Below are 25,615 nucleotides of genomic sequence, written 5' to 3' on the forward strand. Positions count from 1 at the left end.
GCCCACAGGGGCAGGGGCCACGTGGGGACCACGGTGGGGAGAGACTCCCCCTGCCCAGCCGGCCGCAGGCCTGCACGGCTGGTATCGCTGCATTTTGTCCGTGTCTGCCGTGCGGGAGGAGCCCTCGCCTCCTGCCTGGCCGGTCTCCGCTGGCCCTTTGGTGTTTCCTGGGCCCTGAGGACTACCAAAACCTTGCCACGCAAACCCAATACACCTTGTTTCTTGGAGCAACGTCAAGTAGTTATCAGCAGAGGTTTGTCCTCCCTCACCAGCGTGACGGGAGGATGCAGGATTTGCTTTCTGCCTCCCCCAGAGCTGCAAACATCTCTGCACGGGTGTATTGGGTTTGCATGGCAAGGTTTTGGTAGCGGGGGGGCTACAGGGGTGGCTTCTGTGAGAAGCTGCCAGAAGCTTCCCCCATGTCTGATAGAGCCAATGCCAGCTGGCTCCAAGACGGACCCGCCGCTGGCCAAGGCTGAGCCCATCAGTGATGGTGGTAGCACCTCTGGGATAACAGATTTAAGAAAGGGGGAAAAAAACCTGCGCAATAACCTGCAGCTGGAGAGAGGAGTGAGAATGTGTGAGAGGAACAACTCTGCAGACACCAAGGTCAGGGAAGAAGGAGGGGGAGGAGGTGCTCCAGGCGCCGGAGCAGAGATTCCCCTGCAGCCCGTGGGGAAGACCATGGTGAGGCAGGCTGTCCCCCGGCAGCCTATGGAGGTCCACGGTGGAGCAGATCTCCACCTGCAGCCCGTGGAGGACCCCACGCCAGAGCAGGGGGATGTGTCCAAGGGAGGCTGTGACCCCGTGGGAAGCCCGCGCTGGAGCAGGCTCCTGGCAGGACCTGTGGCCCCGTGGAGAGAGGAGCCCAGGCTGGAGCAGGTTTGCTGGCAGGGCTTGTGACCCCGCGGGGGACCCACGCTGGAGCAGTCTGTTCCTGAAGGACTGCACCCTGTGGAAGGGACCCACGCTGGAGCAGTTCGTGAAGACCTGCAGCCCGTGGGAAGGACTTGCGTTGGAGAAGTTCGTGGAGGACTGTCTCCCGTGGGAGGGACCCCACGCTGGAGCAGGGGAGAGTGTGAGGAGTCCTCCCCCTGAGGAGGAAGGAGCGGCAGAGACAGCGTGTGATGAACTGACCCAAACCCCCATTCCCCGTCCCCCTGCGCTGCTCAGGGCGAGGAGGTAGAGAACTCGGGAGTGAAGTTAAGCCCGGGAAGAAGGGAGGGGTGGGGGGAAGGTGTTTTTAAGGTTTGGTTTTATTTCTCATTATCCTACTCTGATGTGACTGGTAATAAATTAATTTTTTTCCCCAAGTCGAACCTGTTTTGCCCGTGATGGTAATTGCTGAGTGATCTCCCTGTCCTTATCTCGACCCATGAGCCTTTCGTTATATTTTCTCTCCCCTGTCCAGCTGAGGAGGGGAGCAATGGAGCGGCTTTGGTGGGCACCTGGCCTCCAGCCAGGGTCACCCCACCACAACAGGGCAGGACCGAGCTCCATCTCCCCCGTCCGCGTCCGTCGCTCGCCCACGGCAGGATTCACTCAGCGCCCGCCCGCAGCGTTCCTGCAGGCCCCAGGCCTTATCAGCACTTGGACCCGCTGTCCTGGACACGCACCAGCGGAGTCCAAAGGTGGGCAAGCGTGCCACGCAGCTGGCTCCTGTGCCACGGGCAGCCAAACCAGATTGCAGCACCCAGATTTGGGGTGCCCTGCGGGGGGGTAGCCCCCTTGCCAGAGGACCATGGGCAGGGTTTTCTTTCCTAATAAGCTCATAAAATAAAGTTTAATTTACAGACTATGTTGTCCTGTAAATCTGCGAGGTCCAAACAGACCGTGACAGCAGCCTGCGCCACCGGCACACGGTGTGCTGCCGAAACGCTATTGTTATTAACAATCCCTTAAGTATATTACACCTACCGCAACAATCCTCTTAGAGGAAGCCGTCGAGACGGCTGATAAAGGGCGAGGCATCGCTTAAATACACCTAGGCTTTAGCCCGGAGAGAAAGCGCATGGCCCAGGGCACGGGAAGAGGCCACCGGGCTCTTGGGTTCTGCTCAAGGCTTTGCCACCAGCCTCCAGCCTCCTCCGCTGCTCCCAGGACAGCTTCAGCCCCGGGCTCCCTGTCTCTGCTGTCACCCCGTGTCCCACGTCCTGCTCTGAGGTTCCCCAGCCCAGCACCCACGGTGGCTGCTCACCCACGTCCTGCAAAGGTGGGTTAAAGGTGGCCTGGCCAAAGCCGAGCTCCCCCAAAATTCAGGGATCCCGGGTCGGTACCACAGCCCGAGGGTCTCAGACCCTCTGCGGCAGCTCGGGTAGGTCTGCGGTGGGGCAAGAGCCCATGCCCGCTGCAGTGTCCCACTGGCTGGGGGGACGGCCGTGCCCCATGGAGCTGCGGGATGCAAAGCAACCCCTTCGCTTGGGGAGCAAAATGGCTCCTGGGGCTGTTCCACACCCACAATTTCACAGTCGGGAGAGCAAGGTTCCTGCCCCAGCAGCACCATCCATCGTGCATCTTTATTTTGAGCACTTCTTGCTGGTTTTGGTAGAAATGCCAGCGGGCGGGCTGGCACTGACCGGTGCTGGGGGGGTTCCCTGCGGTGCTGGGTACAGAGCACTGCGGGAAGGAGCAGCAGCGTGGGGGCCCCGGGACCCTCCTGCCACAGCACCGATGGAGGAAGGCAAAGCTTTCCCAACCGCAAAGAGGTCCCGGGCACGATGGCATCGGTCCGAAGGGCACCGGGCACACGGTGTGAACCGCAGGAGGGTGGCACTGGGGCTGAAACTCCCACAACCACCGACCGTGTTCTCCCTTCTGCCGAGCAAAGGGCACGGAGCCGGGAATTAGGGCACGGGATGTATGTCCTGCACCTCTCAGCCAGCCTGCTGAGTCCCCCAGGAGCTTTTGGAGTAGAAGCATCACTTTCTGCCCCGAGACATTTACCTGGAGAGTCCTTGGCCCCGACCGAAGCTGCCACCAGTCCATTCCTCTCCATTTAACCCTGTGCCACCCGCACACCTTCCCGGGCATGCCTGGAGCTGCACAAGCAGAGCAGCGACTCAGACCTCCATGTCTAGCTGAATTTTGATGCAGTTTGGTGGCCACAAACCAAGATGCTCCCCCAGCCCCAAGGTGCGTGTTCGGAAGGGATGAAGGCAGCCCTTCTCCCCTCCCCTGCCACAGCCTTCCCCACCACTGGGTCACCCACGGGAGCAAGGACCGTGTCCCCAGCCACCTCCCCGTCCCAGCACAGTCCTCCTGATCCGAAGCTGGGCGACCCAGGAGGGCCATGACTCCGCTCGCCCCCGCAAAAAGCCAGGCTGGGGCTTGCGAGGACGTTCTTCCTAATTCCTGACCTCAGCCTCCCTGGCTACATCGGGTGTCTGTGGTCTCCTGCCCGGGGCCCGCAGCCACCGAGAGCGGCTTATTCCCCTGTGCGCAGCTCCGGCCGGGATAAGGCAGGGATCACCCCGATTAGCACCGAAGCCGACAGCGCTAAGAGCTCGCTGTGATGGCGGGCAGCTTTGTTGGGGCAGAGCTGAGTCCTGACTTGTCAGGGCAGTCAAGCTGCTGCCAGGAAAACACCAGTTTCCAGTGACACCCAGCCTCCCCCCTCTCCCAGGACACCTTCCTGAGTGCAGTTGGGGTGAGCACCGCATCAGATGAGCTGGGGTTGAAGCAGGCCATGATCCTGGCTTCGAGGAGGCAGGAAAGGGTCGCCCAGTGAAACGCAGCACCTCAAGCCTCGCGTTTTGGGGCAGACCACCCTCAGGAACAGCCGGTGGCCCCGTGGCCACAGCCCCGCGCAGCCCCAGCTCTGCCCAAGCTGTCCGTGAAAGCGCAGCATTTCTCCTTTAGGGATTTAATCACTCGCACAGGGCTTAGGGCTGACCCCAGGCGCAGCCTGGAGAGCAAGGACAGATCCAGACCCAGCTGCCCCAGGGACGGACCCTGCCCCAGGGAGCAGCTTCGTTGCCGGGGCTGCCCTTGGCCCTTGACAAGGGGGCTGCTTGAGCCGGGAGCCAAACCCCTGAGAAGAGGGTGGTTGGGGACAGGGACTCTCTTCTCCTCTGAGGAGCCCCGATGCCTGCCCTGGGGAGGTGGGAGATGCCACCTCTTTCCCCCCAAGCCCAAACTGGCGCTCTGCGCAGGCAGGAACAGGGCAGGGTGTGCTGCTCCCTCGTCCCATCACCTTTCATGTCCATGTCCTGCTGCTTCACCTTTCTGCAGTAGCCATACCCACCCCATCAGCTGCAACCCACAGCTTCCCCAGTACTCTATCTGCCTCGCTGCTAAGGAGCAGCCAAGCAAGTAAGAAACCATCTCCCTGCATGCTGCCCTCGAGCCCATACCCTGCTTCACCCCACCTTCTTCTTCCTCACCATGTGCGCCCCAGTCACGCTACCAGGGCAGACGATTGACTCACAGGGACCCAGGGGTCAGCCCTGGCTGCAGAAGCGGCAGAGCAAAGGGGAGAAGCCTACAGGCCAAGGGGAAAGCCTTGGGGCTGGCAGTGTTTCAGCTCAAAGTGGATGCTGCACCCGCCCGTGCAACCCCCGTGGCCCTGTACTATGGCCCAGGGTCCCGTTAACCCAGGAGGGTGCCACGGGGCAGGCACAGCCCAGGGCAAGGAGAAGCCAGCGTTGCCAAGTCCTCCCCGGTGCTGCAGCCAGCTCGCTCCCTTCCCCGCGGCACCTCCACCAGCAGCCTGTCACAGCAGGTGAATAAAACCCATCGCTCCAGGGAGAGCCCGCAGGATCTTTTCCACCGCTGCCACGGCAAGCACAGTTGCTCAAAGTGGGGCTGCAGCTCCAGCGCAGGCACCGCTGCCCAAACCTGCTCCCTTATGCTGGGCTGCCTGCTCAGCAGAAAGAGAAGGAAAAAAAAAAAAAGAAAAGACCAACACCATTAAAAGGCTTGGAAAATTTTATTCTTTACTGAACTTCAATAGTTTTTTGTTTGAACACAATAAATATTTCAGTAATAGCATTTAACAGACTGGAATTCAAACCCACTGCAGTACCTAAACTCCCAGCGACAGGATTCCAGGGAAGCGATGGGGGTTCCGGGGGACCGTGGCAGTGCCAGGACCGCTGCTGATGGCCAGGCTGCTTCATCTGATCTCTGTTTAGGGACGACCCCGCGCAGAGGGACCGGACTTGCTCAGCTCCTGTGGGGAGCCTGGCAGAGCACCCCAAGCCCCAGGGGAGCCAGGGCCCCACTGACAGCGGCTCCTCAGAAAGGCTCAAGGGGGAAGGGACAGAACCAAAACCCACCACACCAGCACAAGCACCGGACACGTCTTTCCCTGCATCATTTCACAGCCCCGGGGAACTAGGAGAGCAGCCGGCAGCATCAGCTCTCCAACCCCGCTGCACAGGGGGTCGGTGGCAGAAGACATGGCTGCAGAGTCCGGTTAGTGCCTCCAAACTTGTTTCCAGAAGGACGAAGCAGCATCACCAACTCCTTCCCCACCCTGCCCAGGAAAACTGAACGGCCACGCGGACACAGGCCTTTGAAGATGCTCTGAAGGGTTGCAGAGAAGCTCCCAGTCCTGCACTAACACCAGGGGCCCAGTGGTAGGAGCCCAGAGAGCTGGGGCTGTTTGCAAAACCGCTCAGATGTAAGGGTTGAGTCCGAAATGCTGCGGTTCACCCCATGGAGCCCCTCTGCAGGTTGGGTTTGATGCTGCTGCCTTGATTTGCCTTTAGGTGCAGGGTTACAGCTGGAGAAGAGAGCGATTCAGGACTCAGAAGACCAGAGCCAAAACCAGCCTGGGACCCACCACTCTCCTCTTCCAGCACAACATGGACCACTACCAAAACCAGCATCCACTTCAGCTGAAAGCTCGAGGGACAGAAGCAGCTCAGTCTGAAACGCTGCCAGGGGGAGCGGGAGAGGAGATTTTGATTAATGAGGTCTCCAGCCTGAAGCCCAGCACCAGCTCCTACCAAACAGCCACCACAGATGCCGCTGGCTGAGATGAACGGCACCTTGGAGGGCGAGCAGCGAACTTCACCGAGAACCTCTGCTCCTGGGGCAGCGATGCTCTGACCACCTCCTCAGAGACCAGCCTAGAGACCTCTCAAGCCAGGTCTGACCGCACCTGGATGGGCCAAAGGGTCTTCTACAAACAAAGAGTGACCTTTTCCAGAAGCAAAGAGGTCAGCGTAGCACCCATCATCACTGTGTCCCACCAAGAGCAGCCTCCACGTCACCTCGGCCACTGCCTCAACACAGCGCAGCGAGGTAGAACAGGCGGGTGAAAGCGGGATGAGCCACGTTCGCAAACCCCAGGCCAGGGTCGCGGATCCACGTTAGAAAAGCGAAGAGTAAATGAGCTTTTAGCTGACCCAGCTCCATCACCACCGAAGCAAGGCCGACACACCGCGCTGCAAGACTGCGGGACGGGGGCGTGTAAGGGAATGCTGGTGCGCCGAAGGACTCCCACTTCTCAAGCGAGCGATGCATGCTAAGCAAAAAGGGACAACTGGAAAGAAGCCTCTGCTTCAGGGAAGTTCCTGCAGGTTTCTGAAGGCTAGAGAAACCCCATGCACAGTTTTGCCATAAACTAATGTGACCAGAGCTCAGCTACAGCTTGTGTTTGCACAAAAAAAAAAAAAAAAAAAATCAACTGTTCCCTTGAACCCGTCTATGGAAAAAAAAACAAACCAAAACACCCAAAAAAAAGATATCTGAGCTAGTTTCCAAAAAGCACTAAGTCTCTAGAGACTTTCCAGGTCTATCACAAGCAGGCACAGATGCTCTCAGCGAAGAGCTTAGGGGCCTTGCTAGAACTGACCTGACTGAGATCAAAACAGCTCTCGGACTACAAACTGCAGGTACTCAACGCACCCGGGAGGTAACATCAGGCCAGCTCTATTTAAGGAGCTTAAATATATGTTTCCAGAGCCTTAGAAGCTCATGCTTACAACATTCTGCTCCCCTGGCTCTGGCAAAGCCGCCTGTATCAGGTGGCTGATGTTTACGAGAGCAGAGACTGCTGCCGAGCCCTTGCAGCGACCGACCGCAGAAGAGAGGAGTTACTTGCAGCACCGAAGGAAGGAACAAGCTACAACCACAGCGCTTGGTTTTCCTAGCGTTTGTACACCCACAGGTCAGCCGCAGCGTTTGTACTTCTAAAACGCTGCGCTTAGCGCGACAGCCAGTTTTAACCCAAACCCCAGGAGGTCCCAAACCCTGCACTTCACCCTCAGCCCCGGCTCCGCTTGTGAATTCCTACGCTAGGTCCCTGGATGGGCACAGAGGCAGGAGCTGTGATACGAACCACAAGACCGAGATGAAAACAGGCTGCAAGCGAGGCCGCCTCTCTGCCTCGGCTACGCAAGTCCTGTGGCGACATGCTGGCGTGTCCAAAAACCTGCTTCGGAGCAAAGGCTGACCGGCCGCAGCGTGGCGAGGACCAGGAGGAGCTGGCAGCGCCGGCCACCTCTTCCCACAACACAAGGACCTGCCTGGAGCCCGAGGCCAGGCGACTGACATCCCAGCGGGTCTTAAAGGGTCATCTGCACCCCTCCCTGAACAGGTTTTTTCCTGGTAATACTCTGTTATTAGAGATAAAAATGTGCAAAACAGATTTAGGAAAGCGTAAGACAGTCCTGTTACCAACGCAGCAGGTCCATCAGTAATTAAGAAAATATGATTAACACTATCCTTGGAAGAAGGGACAACACAGATCAGCTCTCAAATACCAGACAGGAGGAGCTGAGGAGTGAGCGCACGTCCTACCCAGCCTGCGCACAACCCTGTCCCGTCCCAAGGAGCACACCTCGCCGCAAGGACGGAGTCTAGGCAGCAAGGCAAGCAACCACCACCGTAAAACAATTACCCTCAGAGGAATACATTTATTCTTAAGACTTCAAACCATTATTAGTAATAAATAGTTTGTTTCTTAGCATGCCACACCCCACCACGGCCAAGATGGTTTGGTCTTTCTGTTCGTTTCCACTCCTCCCAGAATCTGGGAGCAGGAATCACTTAATTTCTAACAGCCCAAAGAGAAACTCGCCCCCCCCAGCTTCGCAGCAGCACGAGTCAGGAACAGTCGCATGTGCACCGAGATCAGGTCTGCTCTCTCCTCGCTCTGCCACAAGCCCGCAGCACAAGCAAGCCTGTTTTCCAGCACTGATTTAAGGAGACATGTTTCTAGTTTCAAGGTGCAATAAATTAAGGCACCAAAAATCCAGGACTCCCCAAAGATAAAGCCTGCGCAGATAGGAAGTGGTTCCAGTTTTTAAGAGAGATCTTTCTCCTACAGCACGACAAATATTTGCAGGATTTTAGAGAGGAAGCCCTGCTTCCACATGTTTGTAACTTCACAAAGGGGTTTTTCAGGGTATATTACGTGCTGCAAAAGCACACCTGCCCACAGCTCGGTGAGACAACAAACAGTGTATTACGGAGACAAAGTGACATCCTAAGATTTAAGATCAGACAACTTCTCACAGCACTAGCACTGGCCCAGTCTTCAGGGCCCAGCAACACTAGTGGGAAGAGACAGGACAACGCAAGCTCCAGGCTTGGGAGCCCAGAGCTCAGCTGAAAGCCTGAGGGAACAGGTCAGTTATTCCTGGGTCGTGCAAACACATAACTAGAAAGTAAATCATCCAACCTCCACTTTTTGTCAGTGCTGCTAGCACAATTTTGCTATCTATGGGACGTGTTCAGAGAAGTGTTGTGTCCCACTGTAAGATTCCCTGTAATTCTTGTGCGAGCGTGACTTAAATTTATCTCCCTTCATAATTATATTTCATTAAATAGCAAGAGCCAAAAATTCAAGCGCAGCCCCGTTCCATTTGTATGCTTAGGGTTTTTTTTTTTTTTCTGTACAGCGTCAGTAAAATATATAGGAGCAAGCTACTTTATTAAATAAACTCTGAAAATCATTTGCCCCCCTCTCCCAGACTAGCCACCCTTCCCAGACACGCCACAGCCGTACAGACACATGAGCATACAGACGCTCAGCCGAGCCCTCCCACCATGTCAGCCCAGATGAACGCCCCAGCTCGCTCCTCGCAGGGCGTACCGTGACCGAGCAACCCTGACGTCGCGCCCCGCACGCAGCCAACGCGTGAGCTTGCCTCCGGGTTTCAAGTCTCACGGTCTGCATGACAATGATTCAAATTTACAAAAGAAAAAGCATTAAATAGTAGTTACAGTTTGAAGGTTTCCTAAAGCAGGAGGAGTCTTCACCTGCAGAAGGAAAAGGCTGTGATCAAGCTTCTACGAACCACGTTGCACAATAATCAGTGTATAAGCGACTTTGTTCCCATGGTAGATTACATATGCACAATCTGCTGTGCTTGTTCACTTCCGGATGCAGCCTTTCCAGAGCCTGGGTTTAAGCTACACTCTTCATTCAAGCACAGGTCTTCATTAAATAAAGTGAACAGAAAAGAAAATCAGCATTCAGTCTTCACCACCTCACTCTAACTAAATTACAAAAACAAATTAAAAAAAAAATCAATGCAAACATGTCTTTTACAAATGGACAGTAAACAAATATATCCCTGGATGAGACATGCAGCCGCTGAGGACACTGGTTTCGAAAAAACAAAGGGATATTTGGAAAGGACCCCACCACACACACGCCTGTGAGCTTTCTGAAAGTGCACACGCAACCAACACAACACTTATTAAGGTGCTTCTCTAAGCAGTGGATTTGCTGCCGTCGATGGTCTGGTGGGAAGGGCGATGTGCAGACTGAGCCTAGCTGCGCTGCTACAAAAGAGGCGGCTCAGGCAGCACGCAACGACCCAGCAGAGCCGACCTCAAACAGCAAGTTCATACTGGTAGGAAGAGGGGAGAGTTAGACAGGCTGGCGTAAGCCACTTTCTGCTGCCGATCGAAGCCCAGACCCCACTCCCAGGCGGGGAACACACACGGACAGGCAGGAACACGGTCAAGATGTGGTCCCAGGTACCCACGGCTCGAGCAGGGGAGACAGAAGCTGCCTTCCCAGTTTTACGGGAAATCGAGCCCTGATTTTCTAAGCCCCCCAAGTAGAATATTACTAGAAGTTTTGTGTGTTGTTCTTTTTTTCCCCTCTTAAAAAAAAAGAAAAAAGAAAAAAAAAAAAAGAGGTGCAAGTATTTGCCCAAATAGGTGAATGCAGGAAGGCAGGACAGAATGTGGGAGAACTGTCACCATCTGCTCCCTAAGTACCAGCCCAGGACAAGGGCTGTCTAGCAGGATTAGGGACAGACAGGAACTCCCTCGACCACCAGGATGTTCCCCTGACCTTGCAGAAATCAGCTGTTATGTTGGTTTTGATGACAGGTCAAGATGCTTCGCTCCGGTGAAGCCATTTGCATCCCCAACCAGCTTTACCTGAGCAAAAGCTGGAGTTTGAGGTTTCACTGGGAACATTCAGCTGGTCTAATATACAGTAATAGCGACCTGAAAGGCTACCCTCCTCGTCCAGTTTCACCCAAAACCGAAAGCTTGCGTTCGTCAAACAGCGGCGGGGGCTGCCCCGTACCAGTCCTGCCCTGGCTGCACCGGATACCGTGCGTACTTTGCCCTGATGTCTGTCCAGAGGATAGGTTTAGATCTGTGGTGATGGTTGAAGTATTTACAGGTATTTGCAGCAGTTATTTACAGTACTTCTGCAGACCGCAAGCTGATTTTCTCTTCCTCCACTCCTAGTCAATCTGGCGTGGGCTTCTTTAGCGAGAAGGGCCGTATATTGAAGTGCCTGCTCAGCTGGCTCACCTGGGGACAGGGCAGACAACAGGACCGGGTTAGCGAGGCTCAGAGGGACGAGGAAGAAAGCGGGCAGAGCGCCAGACCAGTTCCCTGTATGGCCAAAGCAGCCCCTGCCACCTTCCTGCACCCACTTTCCCCACCCTACACGCTCCCCTCGGGTGCAGCAGACCTGGACCACAGCCTCTGTCTTGTGCTATGGGGCCAGCCAGGCTGCCTTGCCCAGGAGCTGAGCCCTGTCCCTGCCAGCCCGATGCTGGGGCCGGCCAGGCGCATGGCTCCGCAAGGTGCAGCCTTGCTCCCTTCCCATGCCTTCCCGAGTAACAGCCTGGTCTATCCGGGAGCAGGCTCACCTCCATTCCTGCCCTCCTCAGGGGCAGGAGTCAGAAACACCTGCCCTGAGCCCAGGCACGCAGGATTTTACCCTGCGGTACTGCTCCCTCTCTGCCCCTCCCAGCAATATTTTTATTATTTTGCTTAAATTAATTAGAACATCTCAGATATCTATATGAAAAAATCACTCCCTGAATCCATTTGCAGTTCAAACTGGGGGTCGGGTACTTTGCATTGACCATGAAGACGCACACAGGAGGGTTACAGAGAGGAGGGGAAACCCCACACCAGGTTTTGGATAACCAGGCCCCTTTTACACCAGCCTTTGGCAGAAGCTTTCACCACCTCCTTTGAGGACACGAGCAAACCACAGAGGACTGAGAGCTGCACCAGGAAACGAGCTTTCAGGCACGGTTCAGAGAACCGCAGGATAAAACGGATGGTGTGGCACCAGCATCTGGTGACTGCAAGGTAACAGTCACTGCAGAACCATGAGCGAGCAGTGCTGAGCGGCACCAGAGGCTGAGCTGGGCACGGAGTCAGGGCAGAGGGTTTATTCCTAATCATTACTCCCAAATGCAGAGCAGTTAGGGATTACGTCCCAGTCACAGAGCCTTAAAAGGCTCTTCAGCTCAAAGTTTCTTTTATCCTGGAAGAAGAGACTGCACAGATGGGCCCTTGGAAAGCTGGAGGGGGGAACGAGTGGAAGACAAGCTCAGGGGAACAGAGCGCTGAGAAGCTCACTGCAGGGGAGACGGCAAGCCTGGGCAGGAGGATTACACCATCCGGTCAGTCCCCATCTCCAGCTATGATTCCAAGACCAAATTTATTTAAGCTTCTTAGCTATTCAAATCCTTCTTGCATAGAAGCCTCATTACACTAATTGGAAAGACAAGACAACCTGGCTATTACTTCTTTGCTGTAATTACAGTTCAAACTCGACTCTGGAGGCTCCACATTAGAGCTGGGGTTCCCAGGAGACAGGGCTTCCCAAGGAGGACATATGCACGTGGCAGCAGCCAGCTCCGCAGGGGACGTTGGGTCCCTGTCCCTCGTTCCTCAGCACCTTCCTGGGGCATTTCTAATGGGACTCGGTCTCCTCTGAGTTTGTTTTCTCTCTCAATCAAAACTCAGGGACTCAGGCAGAGCTGGCATGGAGCAAATCAGTCCCTGGGTCTCCACACAGCCCTTGCAGCAGGGGAGAAGGCATTGCAGCTGCAGTGTCCCCACTTTCCCTAGCAGGGATGTCCCCCCTCCATCCCGGCTCTCCCAGCGCAGGGCACATCAGCAAGGTCAGGGATCGAACTCATCCACCAAAGTAACACCAACAGCAGTTTAACTTTTCATACCAAGACTCCCAAATTAAGCACTCCTGCCTGACGTGCAGACACAGTATCTGCTGCTCTGGGTATCTACCGGAGCTGCCCTTCCCACTGCCCAAGGGTGTGGGTCACCCATGCTGGCTTCCATCCAAGCTGGTCACTAAGCTGCAACCGCAGCCAGGATGAGTTAAACACGGCAGCGGAGATGGAAGTATTTGTTTCAAACTAATCTCCGGCACAACAGCCCCCCGTCACATTGTGTGAAGTTTGCTTCAAACCCATGCGACAGCCCGCACAAGCCTCTCGCGAGGAAGTCAGCTCAAGTTTCATACGGTCACAGACAGCATGACACAGAGAGCCGTTCCCACTGACATTCCCGTTTTTAAGCGGAATATTCTATGCCCCAAACAGCAGCAGCACCCAAGCAAAGCCTGCAGTCAGAGCACGGCAGCCAAGCCCGAAGCCCACGCGCTGAGTTCACCTACCACGACCACTCCGTAGTGGATGTGCGCCAGGGTGAGGAAAGCAGTTAACAAGTAGAGGAGAAGCGTTTCGCTGTTCGGCGCGAACCCGGACATCACCACGAAGAGCACCGCCGCTATGGGGAGCAGCATCCAGTTCAGAGGTTGGCAGCGTGTGCTGCTCATCTGACAGACGATCAGTTGGCACTGCAGGAAGAGTAAGCTGTCAGAGCTTGCGCCCAGTATCGACTCTGCAAGCCCAGAGCTGTCCACAGCACAGAGAGGACGGTCACACATATACACGTACCAATCGTCTGCGCTTACAACTACCATCACGCAGTTTCCCCGAGTTTCTCACTCAGGATCTTTCTTTGCATTAGAATTCCTGTGGGGGACACAGAGCAAAGCCTCGTGGGGCAGGAATGTAATAGGGAAACAGGCATCGAGGGCATCTTTAAAAGAAAAAGGAGTTCCCTTGAGCTGACCGAGCCTTACCAGCGTTATCTGCACGATCAGCAGAAAATCCTGCCAAGCAGCAGTGTGAGCTGCTGGACGCAGGGCATAGACACACAGAGCCGCTCAGCCACACGTCTGAGGTGATGAGTGCAGGTGCCTTTGTTAAGGTCTCAAGCAAGCACCGATGCAATATGCAGCTAAATCGGATTTTGACAAAACCTTTAGTCCCCCACATTTTAAGTTCATCCCAAAAAAGGAAGCAGGAATTCCTTTCACGTTAGCAGTTTGCTATTCACAACACAGAGGATGCATGCATGTGTAAACACATTCAATTTAACTAATTCTCTAGTTTCTCAAGAGTGAGAGCTGCAGCACAAAATTCGCAGACCCCAAACCCTGTCTACCTTCCTGTCTGTTCTTTCAGTCATAGCAAAATAGAAAAGCTGTCAAGCTAATCTTCGCATCTCACTTCTCTCCTCGCATTTGAGCTGGTCTTTTTCTTCCTGCCTCTCCCAAGCATCCTGGCAGGCTTCACACTCCCCAGGGGACAAACCGGAGCATAAAGCAAAAGCCGCTTACAGAAATGTTAGCGAAGGCTGTTCCAACCATGAAATAGAAGAGCCTGGGATGGACCTCCAGGATGTCTGTCGGGGACATGAAGATCCACGTGGTGCAGAGCAGGAAGAGCAACACCGGGGATACCAGTGGCAGCATGATTTCATACACAGAGTGGTGCTTCAAGGTGTTATTTTTATAGGCCCTGAAAGGCAAGCAAAGACATGAAAATACCTGGAACCACGGCTGAGAAATACCTGGTCCCTGCCTTCAGGAGAGGGCTGCAAAAATCTCATTGGCCATTCTGCTACGCAAAACTGCTGATATCAGTCATAACCACGGTCAGACGAGGAAGCTGCACGCCTTCATTGTTAACCCAAAAAACTCCTGAATTACAGAAGCACCTGGTTGTCTGGCGCTCTGGGTTGTGACCAAGAGGACAAGACTACAAAAGCTGGGGGCCCTCCTGCAAGACCCTGCTGAGCAGGCTGCCAGCCCGCTCCTCCCACTGCACCCTGCAAACTGGGACCTTCTGGTGAGTCAGAGCCATTTTCTCGCACTGAAAACAATCGTCTGAAAACTACTAAGGAAACCAAGTTCCAAGAGGCTTTGAGGGCTCTTGCAAAGGTGCTAGCGCAGGGAGGGAGACCTGAGGACGGAGCAACTTACTTGTAGAAGTTATAGAGGCTCATCGGCAGCGTCACAGTGAGCGCGCAAGCTGGAAGAGAAAGAGCCGCGTTACTGCCCCACAATAGAAGGAGACCATCACGTGCACCCCACGAAAGGGTAGGTGCTTGCGCTCTGGTTTAAGTTGCTTGCAACAAAAATAGCTCAGAGGTGCACCGAGAATAGCTCGGCATGTTTAAAAGTAGTTGCTCATAATTCTGGTCCAAGAGCTGTAATTACAAGTCTGCTATAAATCAAAGATGTTTCAATTTTAAAAAGTTGCATTAATGAGTCCAGTATTATGCTTTAATAATTTACAAAGTTTAATTATAATACTGTCTTTAATGAGACATGAGGGGAGTTCAAACTCCACAAGTGTGGAGTATTCGTATGTTAAGTTATACGACTGCCAAAGGAAAGCTTAGAATATCCACCTGATTAAGAAAAGTGCAAGCATTAGATTTAACACAATTCAAGACATATTGACTTGAAATTAAGTAGCTACAATTAACACCTAAAGAAAGGGACACAGACAAAGACAAATTAAACTAAGAAAGAACTTCTGAATAAACCGAATTTCATTAAGCAAAGACAGCTCTCCCCAGCTAAGCTTCACCTGCATTACTCTCCCCCTTGCAGTGGCTTGTTCTGACTGACCACTGCAGAGAAAGGCTGGGCTTTTATTTAGTTTTATTTATATTTTTATTTAATTTTTAGATGGGTGGATGGAGGGCAGGATCCCCAAACAGCAGAGTGCTTTTCCCCACCTCCGTGGCTGTAACCTCCCTCCCGCAGCAGCCCCAGGCTGCCGTGCAGCTTTTGGGCTCTGGGTCCTGCCCCGGCCGTGCTGCGGGGCAAGACGGAGCCTCAAGCAGCAAGGCAAGCACGCCCTGCAAACAGCCCGAGCGCCGGGGGGTCCTCGCTGGCCGCTGGCTCCCAGCACCCACCCACCGGGCTGCGTTTTATCCCCTAAACACCCTACGGCTCTCGCTGAAAACAAACTGCGCTTCCCCTGGGCAACGCGATGCCCGCAGCCCCAGCACTCGGGCAACGCAGCTATTTGGAGGAGACGTGTTTTCACGTGCTCGCCAGGTCCCAGGCACGAGGGAGTCTCTTGTTTAGCATCCAGGGGCCGGTGCTCGGCTCCAGCTGCCTCCCAGCAGCCTGGCATACCCAGTCCTGAGCAGCAGTCACAACCCTCAGCCGCTCTCATCTGCCCACTACACCGCTCCAGGCCAGGAACCATTTTGTGTCTGTCCGCACAAACCCTTAGCCCCAGGTAGGCAGCACCGGGGCTGATCCCCCGAGCAGCAGCATGCGCCTATACCCTCAGGACTGGCACAAAAATATATCTGAGGCACGAGTGCAGCGCTTCGCTTCCTTGCTCTTTTGGTCAACACAGACCCAGGCAGACTGGAGTTAACTTCTCCAAAGTAACTGTGCAGAAGACAACAATACTTTGAAATCCTGGGAAAGGGCAGGCTGCAAGAACACCCTCAATTAGTCACTTCAATAACAGCCTACAGGAGCTTTCATTACAGCAAACAGAACAACGTTATCATTAATGAAGACATTGGGTTTTGTTAAAAAGGTGGAGTTTAAAAGACAGGCTTCAACATGGAGTTTCTTACCAATAATCATTGCAGTGAATAGGTCTCTATATAAGAAATTAAACAGGAAAGGTGCATACCAGGCCTCAACTCCCACAATGGCTGTCACTATGTAGACAATTGAAATGGTCTGAAAGAAAGCACAGGACAAGCAGGCGTGAGCAACCGGACAGGCGAGTCTGGCAGCACCCGACGCGGCAGCGCAAGGCAGCTCGAGAAGTATTCTCTAAGCTACATCACGTTCAGTTCTCCCCACCGGCAGGGAGGAGAAAAATTTTTAAAAATCCACAAACATCCCGTGTTACGAGACCAGGTCTAATAAGTGTAGTAGCCGAGCTGCTGAGAAGGATACGACCAGGAGCTGCTCCTCGCAGCAGGAGCAAAGATGCCCTCCCACAGCTTGAACTCACGAGACGCCTGAAGCACGAGAGAGAGGTTTTATACTACAAGTTGCAGTGACCCTGGAGGGTTTGTTCAGGGACTCCTTCTTATCCGTCTGCTGAAGCAATTATAGGAAAAAAGCTAACAAGGGATATTTCAGTTTTAATAGTAACCCTGAAGCTGGGTGAAGCATGCTGCAGGGCAGGCTAGCCCTCCACCCCCTGCCTTTCTGCAACAGGCAGAGATCCGAAAGCACTAGGGTTAAGCAATGCTTTTGGAGAAGGAGGTCACAGTATAGTCAGAGGGGGTTAGAGTATAGTCAGAGGGGACCAGCTACAGTCTCCTTTTACTAGCAGAGATGATTATTGCAATTAATGCAGGTGCATTGATTACACTCTCCTTCCAACTTGCTGCATTTCCCACCCAGCATCTGATAAGCCAGAAGATACAGGAGTACTGCGTGCTGCGCGGTGCCGTGAGGCTGCACCCTGTCGAGGAAGGGCAGCTGCCAGCAGCAAAGGTGAACTGTATCATCCAGAGCTTGCTCCCAGTTCTGATGGGCTCTTCAGAAAGAGCCTCCTGCAGAGAAGTCCTTCATGAGAGATGGACACGCCAACATACCAACGGGTCCATCACCGTCAGTCTCAACATCGACTGCCCAGTTACCATGGTACAGAGGGGCACCTCCCCAGGGACCTTTGCTCCAGGCACAGTGATTAACATGCCAATTAGTTACTCTGCTACGTTTTGGCATGCATCCTGCTAGTGCCAAAAGGCACCCCAACCTTCTAGACTTATATTTACCCATGCTGGTAGAATGCAGGAAACTAACTAGAGCAACAATTCAGGTGGCCAAAACACACATCTTAGGACAGCAGAAACCAGGCAGAGGAAACGCAAGGCAACGTCCATTCTTCAAGCCTCGTTTTTTTGTGGAGAATCCCATCTACAAAAGCTACTCAGAACAAAATAAAAACCTGCACAAACCTCCTTGGATCTAATGGTTTTGAGCAGCTGAACTCTAGTGCCACATGACCCCGGCTCATTAAAGCAATTAAAGCTCAAAGTCACGCAAGCAGTCTTGGAAAGCTCTCCTCCTCCACGATGCCTGGAGACAGGCGGAAGACACCCACCTCCAGAGAGCATTGCAGTGACTGATTTAGAAGGCTCTGGACACGTAGCAGAGCTGCACGCATCCCTCGCACACCTCGGTGGGCACTACTGCACCCCAGGCATGTTAGCAGTTCATTGAGCTTCTGCTGAAGCCGAGCAGCGGCTGCGGCGTGTACTTACCACCTGGCTGATGTCATATCCCCAGGGGAGGAAGAGAATCCCTGTGTTATACTTCTCCCAGTGGGAGAGGATGAATGAAAACAAGACCACCCATAAGAGGAGGTAGAGAACGAAGACACTGACACCCGTGGAGCCCCGTCCAAAGGTGGAGTAGACTGTCACGACAAAGTACACGCATGCCCAGCTGTCCAGGCCGTGATCAAAGAGCTCTCCCAGGGGCGTGCTGGAGTTGGTCCGGCGAGCCTGTTTCCCGTCAACGCCATCTGGGAAGAGAAGAAGAAGAAGTGGGGAGTTTTGCTGGACACCCCCACACAAAGCAATGGGCCAGTTTGCAGCTGACAAAGTGCAGGCAGCCAGCGAACAGCAGCTTTCACTACCTCCATCCTCTAATGGCGAGTGTGCTTCCCACCCCTCTGCTCTATTTGAGACTGAAAAATGCAATAGTCTGACAAGATTATCTTTATTTAAAGCAGACCAAAGACAGAATTTCACAATTCGTCTCAAAGTCAGTTCCAGCATCCTCCTTTCACATCAGCTGCTCTGGGACAACTTCCTTCTATCCACTTTGCAAAGCAGCTCCCAGAAACTGCTCTAGCAGCCCGAGCAGCAGTTGAATTAGTGCATGGCAGAAGCCCAGAATCAGAAGTTTCTCAATGGGCTCGGAGATAAGACGACACGTAGCCGCAGCATAAACGGATGACAGACACAAACCCCCACAATCAACTAGATAAAGTCTTACCTAATGTATAGGCAATGAAGTTGAGGAGACCCACAACGACCCACACTCCGTTCGGAACATGCTGGTGATCAGGAGCTGCAGAGATCAGAAAGACCCAAGTCAGGACAGCTCAGTACGTACTTTCAATGGGTTTATTTTGGCACAAGAGGCATAGCAACAAGGACCGGCAGCTCACCAAGACAAAGCACCTACACAACTCAAACAGTGAAACTGAGATGTTAGCTTTCCAGGACGTGATGACAGAGCTCTTCCACAACAGCACGTGAAACCGGGCCACCGAGGACTTTGCTTTCCAGGACACACTTGTCCTCTGTCCCCGGCTCCCCAAAGTCACAGGATCTAAGAACTGGTGACGGCAGCTAGCAACTGTAGCCCAAATGCATGACAGGGAAGTGTGTGCAGATCACACTCTCCTCGATCACTTGCTCATAGAGCATCAAGCAGAGCCTCTTTGAGATGTGGCGACACCCTGCCTCTGCAGAAACATGTCAGGATTCCCTGCCCAGTCTCCAGTCTGCATCCTGCCAACTGAAACGGAGTTCCTCCTTAATAACATCTCCCCGTCCTCCAGCACTGTTTCAGCAGATAGCCAGCTTAGCTGTCTGCAACTCAGGGAGCCCAAAGGTGCGTTTGAAAAAAGCCCGAAGAGGCACGGCTTCTTGGCAGCAGCCTCGCAGGAGGGCACGTGGAGATCTCCTAGGGGGAACAATGATTCTGTGAAATGCCACCTCCTGTTTCCTTAGAGCAGCGTGATGGTGCTTTTCCAGCAGCAAACGGAGGGCATCACGTCTTACAAAACCATCCAGCAAGGAGGGAAGGCACAAGCTTCTGGAGGCCTCACCAGCAAAATGAAAAGTTCTCTTTCCCAGCAGGACATGCATAACACGTGTGTAAAAGGGTCCCAAAGCATGAGCTTCACCATTCTTTTGGCAGAGCCCAAGTTTCTGGATGTCTGATGTCCTGGGGATTCTCACACCAATCTTCTTTCCCTGAGCTACTGTCAGCTTTTCTTCCCATGGCTCATGGACCAAAACACAGTCCAAATCTTAGCTAACAGCCACTGATGCCACCCGAGCTTTTGAAAGCCTGGCATACTGAGAACAGTACTCGTCTACCTACCAATAAAGGCAATCCCAAGAAACCAGTATTTTTCCCACTTAACTGTGTTTTCATGACTGGCCCAGTTTTAGAAGAACTAGGTGAACTCTTCTGAGCAACCTAAACCAAACCTGGCAGGGGCAAAGGGAGAGAAAAATACAGAGAGGAAGCTATTGATAAGTGACTGAGAGTTATCATGTGGTATTAATCTTTTCCCTGGGACACCCCCATGAGGAAGGGGACACAACTGAACCTTTGGATTCACGAACAGATGAACACGGGTACTGTTAAAAAGTTTAAAGCTGTGCATATCCTTGCCTCGCGCAGAATGGTGAAACTGAGAAAGAGGATTTTGCCTTTGTTAGTCTGAATGTGGTGCTGGCATGTTTTTGCAAGAGGGCAATTAGCTGTGATGCAAAGAACCTGCTGACTTCAGGGAAGCAGAGTTTCCCACGTTACCCTGTCAGGTTTTAAAATAAGGGCACTGAGTTCTTGTCTGCTCTCTAGGCAGAGCCAATTCCTACTCAAGTTTTTGGCTGTTTCCTCCTCCCTCGCCCACACACTGCCAGCCAGGCTCACATCCACCCAGCAGCCGGAGGGAAGGTGTCATATTCGGACAAGTCCTCGTCAAAGCCCAGCGAGTTCAACCCCTCAACTCTGTCCCTCCTCTGGCACAGTCACCTGCCTCTGGGAAGGCCCAGACTAAGAGGCCTCATCAACGAGCACCAGAAGGCACGGCAGAGGAGGTGACAGATTTCACCACTCCGATGCTTCGCATCCAAACAGGAACGTGCAGCCTTACCAGAAGCATAAAAGTCAGGGTCGAAGTATGCCATGAGGAAGAAGTTGAAGACAAGCAGCAGGAAGCCAGAAAACGTTATCAAATTTGGGGCCAGCCAGGTAGGGAAGATCTATGGGAAAGCAGCAAAAGAACACATGAACTCATTAAAACATATAATAAGGACCACGTGCTGATTCCCAGCCATGGCAGAGACCTGGTTACAATCGTCTGGGTGTTAGACAACACTGCTTAGTCGCATCTGGCGTATCACGGGGCAGCAGGAAGCTTTAGGCTGCAATGCTGTGAGCTCGGGGCAGGCTGCAGGCTGGAAGGCAGCACCCTTTGTAATTAGTTGCACCACAAACAAAGCAGGGCTTTTCAGCTGACAGTTTTACAGAGAAGACTTTGTGGCGACTAGAGTTTTGCTGTCCCACTCAGGGCAGGATGTCTCACCTTTACTATCGTGTTCCAGAAGGGATGCATGACGTACAGAGACAGGGGGTTGCTGTCCACTGCACTGTACTGTGAACGACAAGGGAAAAACAAAAAACAATAGTTAGGGCTCCACCAACACTTGCAAAAAGCCAGAGATCCTGAATATTGAGCTTTCCGTGAGGACACCTGCTACCCGAGTCTTGGTATCACAAGAACACTTGGGTCAAGGACGGAGTCTCACCAGGGACGGTGCTAAACAACCCAAAAAGCACCCACCAATTCCAGCGACGCTGGCCATGGACCCACAGAGGCAGCTCTCAGGTGCACATCTCACGCCTGCACCCAATGCCTCCCCTCCACGGGGAGCAGCCCCACGAGAAGAGAGCATGCCCACCACAACGGTTTTTGGAAGGCAGGAAGAGACTCAAGGACATGCGACCTCCTTTGCAGCCAATGCACCCACCAGAGCCCCACACCTCGATGGCTACACCGCAGGCCTGGTGGCACTCTTCACAAGCCGGAGAAGCAACAGTCCCGTGGCCCCGAGCACCCACACTGTGGGACCGACCCACCGAGGACAGCTTGGTGTGCTCTTGCTTGAGCAACCCTGTAGAGTCCTGCTCCACAAGACGAGCAGGACCAGGGACCTTGTCGGCTCAGCACCCAAAGGCACCATGCAGAAGGACAGGGGGAGACTTCCCCACCAACCATGAGAGCTGGGGCCGCTCCTGCAGCCCCGCTGGTCTACAGGCTCCTTAGCTCTCACACCCCGGCAACCCTTTTGCCAAAGTCTGCAGGAGGACAGCGATGAGCCCCCTTGGTGGGGCCCCCAAAACAGGAGACTGTTCTCTGATGGGCAGGATACTAACGGGGAGCTTCAAGGGATACAAGTTCTGGGCTGACAGCTCTGAGCGACCCAGACACAACAAGTGACTGACCCCAGAGGTCCTGCACAAGAGCTGGCGTGCTTCAGTCAAGGACTAAGCCCACTGAGATGGCAGCTATCACTGTCTCACCCATCTCCAGTCACTTGGAAGAGACTTTCTCCTCCGGGAAAGAGAGCAGATATTTATGAGCAAGGTCTTCAACTCCCTCCTTTGTCCTGCAGATACTCCAAAACACCATGTACACCATCATACCACCACGCATCCACAAGTATCTCCAAATCCCGCACATCCCATCACGGTTTCAGGCACAGAGGGTCATTTGGCACTAAAGAGAGGCGCAGAGGCACCAGCTTCCCAGGGCAGCCACGCAGGCGACCTGGGCTGGTTCGTGGGCACCACGGGACATGGGGCTCCCAGCCCCACCGCAGGAGGTAGGGACAGAGATTGGGGCCAGCAAGGGAGCAGTGATGGTAGCAGAACAGACGACAAGATTTCACTGTTTGGAGGTAAGACCCATGTCATTTTTCCTTATTCAGTTAGGGCAGAGCAGTTTGAAGCAGTTGCCCACTGACCTGGTGAAGGATCAGCATCTTGCTCCTTGCCTGTGTCCAGCTCGGCAAGCTGGAGCTCGCATTTCCAAAGGGGGAGGATTGGTGGGTGAACACCAGGAGGCCCGTGGGTACCCCACGCAGGACGTGTCTTGGAGGGTTCCTCAGAAGGGCTCCGCTCCGTTAAGGAGCTGAGATTTCTGCAGAGGCTGCTGCTGCCCTTGGGAAATGGGGAAGAAGAGCTCTTACCTCTCATCCCGCTGCTTTTAGATCATTTGAGGTGGTTGGGGTGTGCATGCGGTGGGGAAAATAAAAATAGAAATAAAAATCAAAGCCCTAGACAAGCCATGAAACAGTTTCCAGTTAGAAAGTTAAAATTTGACATCATTTGGCTCTCAAGAGCACCACGAGCTGTTATCTGCTCTCCAGCTCACAGCCCCTTCCTACCAAAGATTACCCCGTCTAAAGTCCTCGTCCCCAAGTAACACTTTGATAAGAATCCCAAGACAAATTTCATAGGCTACGAAACTCCTCAGCTCATGTGCTCGGTGCCAAGCAGGGCAGCTCCCGGCACCCACCCACCCTGGGCGACAAGCCCCACGGCTGGGACAACACCCACGCAGCTCCCCAGCATCGGCACCTGCCGCCACCCCACGCGAGTCTAATCCCAGGGGCAAAGTAACGAGCAGCGTCACGGAAAGCAATCAAAGCCTCCACCCCTCCTGCACCACCACGGACATAACCTATGCACCCCTCAAGATAAGGGGAGTTTGGTTGGTAAAAGGAAACCCATTAGCAGCTCCGGGTTCCCACCTATCCCACAGCGTTCAACTAGCCACCGTCTCTGCACCCACGGCTTGTTCCTCCCTCTGTGCTCCTCTCCTCGGCTGGAAACCCTATTTCCCCTCGAAGCAGTCTGCCCGTTTCAAAAGCTGGGAAGAAAGCGGTGGGAAAGGGCAAGCAACACCCCACCAGACAGATGCCACCAGGTCTCGCCGGGCTCTGAGCACACAGGCTAAGAGCTTACAGCATTTGTTCCTAACTGGGTGAATCCCATCCGTGGCAAGCATTTCTGCACCCCCACCAGCTCCTCCCTGCCTTCCCCATGACGGATCAGTCCGTCTCACTGGGGGTTACCCCCAGCGCTTACATCCCCATGACAGTAAGCCCATAGGAGCTGCAGAGCAAGCAGCAACAAAACCTCAAACTCAATGCCGTACAGAGGCAAGGTTTAAGCCGCAAGGAATTTCCATCCCAGCTTAATGCAATATCGGGGGACAGAATTCCAAACGCTTTACGAGATAATAGGATTTGAACCACTGGTTAGGGGAGGAGGAGAGCTGGAGACTGATTAAATCTCATTATCCCCAAAACAGCCTGGAACAAGAAAACAGACGCAATGCTTGGAGCAAGGCAGCGGAAGCGCTCTGGAGTTTCTAAGCTCGTGTTTGTAAGGTACCTCGGGGAAGTTTCCCCAGGCCCACGTCCTGGGAAGCTTTCTCCTCTCCCCGCAAAGGCTGGGGAATACAGTCAATAAGCAGCTTTTCCCCATGGTCACACACGTTCCCACCTTGCTTGCAGAACTCAAAGACCTAGAATGACCCATTTCTGGGGAGAGAGGGCAGCTGTTTTGCAGGGGTTTGCCGATACAACCACCCCAGCTTCAAACAGTGTCCTGGAGGGACACTTCTTTGCCTGCTGAGCAAAGCAGGTAGGTGCTCTGCCAGCTCGGAGGACACTAACAGACCAAAGGGACCGAGCTGAGGCTGGCTCTGGCTCCAGGCTGCCTGCCACCCTAAGGGACGGCACTCCCGGGCAGCCAGGACAAGGCTGGCTGCCCAGGACAGCCACCTGCCAGAATACCAATGACCTGCCAGGCACCTTCAACTACAAAACTAAAAAACATCCGCCATACCCAGCCTCCCTGCAACTGCTTTTCATCATCCGGTTTCCTTCCTACCACCTTTTCACCTTTCTGCACTAGCAACAAGGGGTTCCCGACCTGCACGGCATGCGAGCTCTCTGCTCCGCAGGGGACAGCAAGCCAGCAGCGCTGCTGGGGATGCTGGCAGTGGGCAAAGAAGGAAGGACAGGCAAGGACAGACAACACGGACACGGTCATCACCTCCTCTGGGTGTGGGGCCTCTGCGTGGTCAGAGCTGGAACCAAAGCAAGCTGTGGAGATGCTTCAGTTGCAGCTCTCACTCCTCTGGCCACTCACCTTCCAGCCCACGCCATGGGAAGAGAGCAGGTCACGCCACGCTGGTGACGGAGGCAGCAGCCTGTCCTTGAAGGAAGCCCTCAGCCAGGTTCCTCATTCCTGCATCAGCCCTCCAGGGCCAACGTTTTTGGAGACTGACATTCCCAGAGAAATACAGGCTCAGGATATCTGTCTCGATCTGCCTGTTCATACACGCTTGTGCCTTGGAGCAAAGCTGAGGAAGGCGCCCGACAGCCCCTGAAAGCACCAGGCTGAGGCACGGAGCTCGTACTCCCCCAAAGCTTGTCTCGCACTCAGCTGCTGCGGTTGCTCTGATGAAACACTCTGGAGGCTATAAACACAGTGGTGTTTTAGCTCACCAGACTCTGTCATTCACCCACCCCATCCTCACTGCAAATTAGCATCACCTTTTCCATTTTGGATCTCTACGCATTGGTCTAGTGACTCACACATGTGACTATTATCCTTCTCCAAGGCGTTCTTCTATCACAGCCGATGACTACCACCAGCTAGGACTCTTGATTTCTCCCTCATTTTCAGGGAGAGAAGGTCAAACCAAAAGTGCAAGTGCACAGAAGGAATTTCGTATGCCCCAGAGCCTCCTTCTCAAAGCAGACAGGCATTTGTAACGGGCCCTGCTCTAAAATAGCACTGTGCATGCAGACACCGCTTCTTACGATTGCAGGAAGGAGGGAACCCAGCCCAGACAGTCCCATCAGGATTTGGTTTTAAACTTCTTAAGAAAAGAGCAAAGCCAACTTTGCAGCAACAATCTCATCACTCGCACCATGCAGCAGCAGCCTCCCCTGCGCCCCGTCTGTGCCAGGACAGCCACGGGATCGCTCAGCCCCCAGCTCGCTCCATCCAGCCACCCCGCAGGGTGCCACAGGGCACCCCAACAGCCGGCAGATGGTCCTGGCTGCCACAGTGCCATCACGGGCGCAGCGGCGAGCTAACTGGTGTCGTTACGGGATTTAGAGACACGAATGGCTCATACAACTTAAAGACCACATTAATCATGCAACCAGGACATTTCTGGAAGATCCAATTATGCATCCAAGGAGGAAAAAAATACAGATTTATAGCCCAGATTCTACTAATAGC

At 53.8% G+C, this 25,615-nt stretch overlaps 1 protein-coding gene across 2 annotated transcripts in view; it reads right to left on the reverse strand.

The window, feature by feature from the left end:
- Positions 1 to 6,642: 6,642 nt before the first annotated feature.
- The window catches only part of SELENOI (selenoprotein I), a 31,238-nt gene continuing 12,265 nt past the window's right edge, over positions 6,643 to 25,615 (reverse strand). Inside the window, exons 2-10 of one of the 2 annotated variants that reach the window (XM_050895148.1) lie at positions 20,874 to 20,942; positions 20,442 to 20,550; positions 18,542 to 18,616; positions 17,803 to 18,065; positions 16,150 to 16,258; positions 14,522 to 14,570; positions 13,877 to 14,057; positions 12,866 to 13,048; positions 6,643 to 10,734 (exon numbers count right to left, since the gene is read on the reverse strand). In XM_050895148.1, the coding sequence (XP_050751105.1) occupies positions 10,618 to 10,734; positions 12,866 to 13,048; positions 13,877 to 14,057; positions 14,522 to 14,570; positions 16,150 to 16,258; positions 17,803 to 18,065; positions 18,542 to 18,616; positions 20,442 to 20,550; positions 20,874 to 20,942 (1,155 nt within the window). In that variant the 3' untranslated portion in view covers positions 6,643 to 10,617. The remainder of the gene's footprint in view (positions 10,735 to 12,865; positions 13,049 to 13,876; positions 14,058 to 14,521; positions 14,571 to 16,149; positions 16,259 to 17,802; positions 18,066 to 18,541; positions 18,617 to 20,441; positions 20,551 to 20,873; positions 20,943 to 25,615) is intronic. The other variant, XM_050895149.1, reaches the window with a different exon arrangement.

Source organism: Gymnogyps californianus, chromosome 3, assembly GCF_018139145.2.
Source record: "Gymnogyps californianus isolate 813 chromosome 3, ASM1813914v2, whole genome shotgun sequence".
Classification (NCBI taxonomy): domain Eukaryota; kingdom Metazoa; phylum Chordata; class Aves; order Accipitriformes; family Cathartidae; genus Gymnogyps; species Gymnogyps californianus.